At 36.2% G+C, this 6,225-nt stretch overlaps 1 protein-coding gene across 1 annotated transcript in view; it reads right to left on the bottom strand.

The window, feature by feature from the left end:
- Nucleotides 1-2,235: 2,235 nt before the first annotated feature.
- gnpat (glyceronephosphate O-acyltransferase) overlaps nt 2,236-6,225 on the bottom strand; it is a 13,269-nt gene continuing 9,279 nt past the window's right edge. Inside the window, exons 15-17 of the mRNA XM_035678535.1 lie at nt 6,119-6,212; nt 4,904-4,965; nt 2,236-4,794 (exon numbers count right to left, since the gene is read on the bottom strand). Coding sequence (XP_035534428.1) covers nt 4,751-4,794; nt 4,904-4,965; nt 6,119-6,212 — 200 coding nt within the window. The 3' untranslated portion in view covers nt 2,236-4,750. The remainder of the gene's footprint in view (nt 4,795-4,903; nt 4,966-6,118; nt 6,213-6,225) is intronic.

The following is a 6,225-nucleotide window of genomic DNA, read 5'->3' as shown; positions in this document are numbered from 1 at the left end:
GTTGCTTTGTCTCTTGAAGCACTTTTTTTAAAAGGTGTTACATAAATAATGTTGTATTATAATATATATTATAATATTGTTGTTAATGTATACTAAAATAAGATTATAATAAATCCCAGAAGTAGGCTTCCAAAATAAATGAAGAACAACAAACACAGCATAGAGTTCTCTCACCACTGTTTTCATCAGGTCTCTTTTAATAAACATTTCTGTCTTTCCTCCTTGTTCTCTCCAGACGTGAGAAGCTCATCAGGCCTCTTGTCCTTCGAATAAAGGTGGTGGCGGTTTTCTGTTATGAAGAATAAGACGCCCAGCCAGTAGCATGGAAAAGGTGAGAGCCAAATGACTCACAGTTTTGCTTTTTTTTCGTGTGAATGACTGGATCCTCTCAGCTCTTCAGGCGTCTACAAATCCTTTTAAATGAAAGAGCAGGAAAAATGACTCTTCGTCTGAACCGCTGACAACTTGATTTTAACGGGTCATGAGCCAAAAAGAACCGTCAGAAGCGACTGATGTAGAGAGACTGACTCAGAGGAGACCCAGTTTATATACCCAGTAGGCACGGTTATGATGAATGATTTTCAGGTCAAAAGACATTTAGAAATTTTAGGTAAAACTTTTTTACATCCAGGGTATACTTTCATATTTTTATTTTAACAATGGATTAAATAAATATAATGTGAAATGTGCTGCCTGAAGTGACGATTATCAGATGACTCTCAAGTTCTCATCAGCTGTAAGGATTTTTTTTTAGGGTCTTTCAGCTTATTGTTTTGGTTTTACAGTCCCCAGCTGTTCTAAATTTTATTTAGTGTCACTGGCTTTCATCAGCATCGTCTCCACTGCAGCAGCAAAGAAGCTCTCAAAAGCACACTGTACCTACCCAGCCATAGTTATGCCCCAGCTTGTAAAGGTAAAGGGAAGCAACAAAAACCAGGTAGTTTTTGGTTAACTCAAACATATGAGGAGCTTGGATTTCCTTACAAACAAAAATAGGTGACTATAAAGGAAAAGGACTGGTGGATGCTGCTTAAATCAAATAAATAAATATGAGAAAAAGAGGATTCTAAGAGCATAAAACGTACTGAAATAAACAGAAAATGGAAAGAAAAGCCTCACTAACCAATTCTATACCAAAAACCTAGTGTTTCCAAACAAAGGAATAAGCCATACAGTTTGTTGCACTGCCCCCAAGTGACCAGAAAAAAGGGAATCCAGGTTTAAATAACTACTAAGCAGGAGAAACAGTCTAAATGTAATACTGAATGTTTCTGTAGGTCCATAAGTAGATTGGCTGTCTAGTTATTCTTAATTACATTGGATTCCCCTTGAAGTCAGTGATTAAAACACTACACGCTTTTGTCCACAGGGGAGCGCCAGAATCAACACAAAAGTTAGGTTTCTTGTTGCTGCTTTAACAATGTTTATATGTAATGTTATAGGTAACATAGGCGTTCAGACAAATTTCAACACGCTGTCAGATTAATTTGAGAAACCTTTAACTGTGTTAGCTTTCCCAGACGTTTCCCAGGAATCTCTGGCTGTCACTCTATTTATCTTTTCACCTGTAAATCACTAAATCTCTAAAATATCTCGAGTCCCTGCAGCATCACGTCTGCTGCAACCTTTAAAAATGACCAGTGAGAGCTGTGTGAATGTGGACTGAAAAAAAACCCAAATTATCTTGGTTAATTAGTGTAAACACGCCGGCGTGATTAAATATGATCACATGTTTTAATCATTTAAGATCAAATAGTTTCTCTCGGCAGTCTGTCACCAGAGGTTTGACTATCAAACAAACATTGGATGTGATTGGATGACGGAGTGAATCTCAATCAATCTGAGCCAGTTGACCTTACTCCAGTTTATCTGCAAGAGACACAATCTGAAATTTGTATTTCAAAACACTTTATTAATATGCTTTTGTATTTCATCAGCCTGTAGCTCTGGCACTTAAAGGCCTCACAAACACACACATACACACATACACACACACACACACAGGAGTCAAACATTTAGACATTATACAGTATAAAAGCTTAATGTTACACTCACACTGTAGACTTACACTTTGGATGATATGTGTTGACATGCAGATTGTTGTTCTACAAACATTTCTTAGATGCAGAGCTGCTTTGTTATTGGCTGAGTTAACCTCAGTGAGAGAAGTGGAAGTTTCAAAATATACAAGTTCAGTATCTGGCGATCAAATAAGATAATAAGCATTTTTTATAAAATATGTAGTTATTTATGATTTTGGAGTGTAAAAGTTTGTGTTTGGTGGTTTAAAAATGGAAAATAAGCCGAACTTCAAGTTAAACGACTCAGTATAGCTGCAAAGACGTGCACAAGGCCGGGCCGAAGTTACACAAGCTAACAGCCCATTTGTTCTCTTTGGCTCAGCTGCCCCCTACTGGAGGAAAAAAATAGTTTTATTTTAGCCGTTGTGGCTGCGTGAATACAAATTAAATCATTATATCATCCAAACTTTTATTACTTTTTGTTTGCACCATCATTGCCCTTTTATATTATGCTAGCATATGAACCAACCAACGTGACCCAAACGTAACGAGTAGCGCGTTATTCTGAAGCATATGTGGAGATTCACTGATAGAGAACTGACTTCCAGAGAGCTGAGACTAGTTTTACATTGTAACAGAAGAATTTGAGGCTAACCTGTTGGTTTCAGCGCATGTTTTTCACAAGATAGGACAAAATTCCAGTATTGAACCGCAATACTGTGTCTGTAACACCATGTAATTTTAAATGAAATTTTATGAGAAATTTGGCTTTTTTGTTGAACAGAAAAATGGGTTTGTATTCCTCAGAGGGATAAAAAAAAAAAAAAAAATAGTATTACAGTATGTTCATACTGTCACAGAATCTCAAGCATCATATTGGCACCAAAAAAACTTGAAACTAATTGTACCTGAAGTGCCAGCGAGCCTGCAGCTGTTTGGTTTGGAACATGAGGTTCAACTCGTTTCTGTAAAAACTACAATCTGCCGCCAACACTGAAGTGGGAAGTCAAGGTCAATATAATAACACTTCTAATTAACTACCAAATAAATAGCTTCTTTTCAACTAATCTAATTTGGAAAATTTGATAAAAATGACACCCTTTTGAACAACGTGAGCGAAGTAGGTAATCCTGAGTCTAAGAAAAAAAAAGAAATCACCCGTTGGCCTCTTGTTTAAAGCTCCTGACCCGTTATTCTTGTCCTTCAGAGACATTTTATTAGTATTGTCCCTCTTAGTTTGTCTACTGCTCTTATTTTATTTCTTCCCTTGTAACAAAATTACATAAAGTGTGCATCGCTTTGAATATAAATAAATCCAGAATATTAAACAACTGTAATATATTCTGAATCAGTAACTTTGAAGCAACGTCGCCAACTATATTCTAAACTTGAGAACATGAGAAAATATGTAAATGATCTCCAACAGTGAACAAATAATTCAAACGTGTTCCTTTGGTGTAGCTGGTAGTGCTTCAGTTAAACTACCTGCAGTTTTAAACAGAGTTTGGCAACTTTGCGACACTGGCGTTGGACTCGCAGCATTATCTCAACTGTGTAAACAAAGACGACTGTACTGCTTGTTCGTGAAGCCCCGAGTGTTTGCTACAGGCGCTTTAAATCCAACAGTGACACCTGGCACAAGCTAATCTTTAAAGTAGGCCTTGGGTTTGTGGCAAGTTCAACTCAAATATATAAACTCTTTCATTCATACAGTGCAAAAAAACTAATTTACCAAATGCTAACATATGTCACCATCCAAATCTTCTTATCCACCCATTTCAGAAACAGTGAAGATATAGGTCCACTACTTAAATATATATATAACCTCCGTCATTCAGACCGCAACTAGGGATGCACAATAATTATCAGGGCAGATAAATAAGCGTCCGATTATGGGAAAATTAAAATGATTATGAATTATTGGGATAATTAAATTATAGCTATAACTATGGAATAATAATTCCTTCATCTCTTGCCATCAAGTGTGTAAAAACTACAGGTTACAAACTTATTTTTTAAAATATAAAAATGTTAAATCATCAGCTATCTTTATTGGCCACAGGAAGCAGGTAATTAACAATCCATATATAGTGCATCCCTAGTTTTTACCCAACGCTAAAATATGTAACCATCCACCCATTTCAGCAACTTTCATTTCACACAAAAACAAAATGAGGAAAAAGTGAAAAAGACTGAAGATATAGGTCCACACCACACTGCATGAATAAATTCATTAAAGTGCTCAAAAAAAAAGAGAGTAACAGGTGATAAACAGAGACGGACTGAAGCTCGGATGAAAAAGCCGACTGAAAATAACACAAAGCAGTAGTGTTAGTGGGTTGGTATCAAATGCATTAATGGAGAATGGCCGCCATCCTGAGTGGAGCTGGCACATTCAGAAGCTTTCACAAGGCTGCTCATAGCAAAAGGTCAGTTATTCAGACTGAGCCAAAGAGCTCAGCAATATACCTTCAAAGGCCTTACTGAGCCTCTGGTCTCATGAGCACACCGTATATAATACAATATATAATATATATAGAAAAAGGTTTTTAGTCAGAGAGAAAGTGAAATTAAAGAAGGGAATAAAAAAAACGGGGGTTGAGCTCGTCTCCTGATGGAAACTCTTTTGTTCCATCTCTCATAGAAAGCAGTCGGGTTGGAGATCGACCAGGAAGAGCTGAGACGTCGCCGCAGGTAAAAAGATTCTTCAGTGCCCTAATAAAGCTGAATTAGAGGCGGGCGGAGACAGACTTCTGAGTGGGGAGTTTTCCTCCTAGACAAAAAGAGACAAATTTGAGATTTGTTTTAAAGGCCGAGAGAGAAGCAGAACTCCATTTATTCCAGCCGGGTGTTCAGAGTCCGACTGACAGCTTGTTTCTTACCTAAAGTGTCTTCCAGCGAGTTCACCATCACCCTGTTGACCTTTAAAGTCCCCGGCTCCACTCTGAAGTAAAAACACTGGGGGTTATTTTCAGCACTAGAGCAAGTTGGAGAGCTTTCTGTGGATTAGCCAGAGTTCAAAGGACATTGTTTCCTAATAGAGATTGCTGTTGTCATTTTTATGTTTATTTTTCAGGGAGGCAGAAATCACCAAAACTAGCTTCATGGCTCGATATAATTAGAGGTAAGTGAGAAAATGTTGTATTTTAACCAGCTCATTAAAGTTTAGTGTTTTTATGCTTTATAAAAACAGATTTGCAGTCTCATCCTGCTTTTTTGGGGGGTGTTTGTCCTTAAATGGTGCAAAAAAAGGGACAACAAACAGACTATCCTTAGATCCTTAATTCATATTATCATATTTATCTCTGGTTATAAATCCTACTGCTTAATATGTATACAAACTTTATATGCATAGCCTTTACATAATAAATATATACATATTATCTTACTTTATTTTATAATTACGTTATTATATTATACCTGTACTCTGCTCTTTCCAGGATGTGTGGGAACCCTGTTCATATATATTTTTATTTAAATTATACTTACGCTTTCCAATTATTTTTCCTGTGCAATTATATTTACACTGTGAAACTACCTCCTGCTGTAATCTTTCAAGATAATATTTTGTAAAAAATGTGTGACATTATCTCTATGCAATGTTCCATTGAACATATCTGTGTATATATAAAAAGGTGCGATTTAGTGTATATAACTTATTTTTTCCATTATATACATTTTATTTTTATAATGTGTATTTTCTTATCAGGCACTCTCTTTTTGTTGTATTTCCCTGGTGTGGGATCAATAAAGTCTATCTTATCTTGTACATAATAATAATAACAATAATAATAGACGTAATTTTTGCCTCAATAAATAAACTTACTTTCCATGATCAACGAGTGGAACATTTGTTTTACGGCTCAATCCCCCAAAAATAACTTTAATAAATCCTAATTTAAATCTTCATGTCAGAAAAAAGTTCAGTGAAAGTTCCAAATCATGATTTAAGCGTACACGTATCTGTATCCACACTCCTACTTCACATACTAAATGTGGATGTTTGATCATTTATAATCTGGATTCTGAATATTTTGAATGATTATTATTATCAGTCCAACCAACCAGGGACACAAGGATGATGAAAACCAACATACCCTTTGATTTTCCGTACAGCTCCCAGTCTTTGCAAAGCTGCCAGAGCGTTCTTTTGGAGGTCGGACGACAACACCTCAGTGTATCTTAGCCTACCTGGACAACACAC

The sequence above is a fragment of the Morone saxatilis genome, unplaced genomic scaffold (genome assembly GCF_004916995.1).
Source record: "Morone saxatilis isolate NCDOM2014 unplaced genomic scaffold, NCSU_SB_2.0 Contig7, whole genome shotgun sequence".
NCBI classification, from domain to species: domain Eukaryota; kingdom Metazoa; phylum Chordata; class Actinopteri; family Moronidae; genus Morone; species Morone saxatilis.
This window is presented reverse-complemented; position numbering and strand designations above follow the sequence as displayed.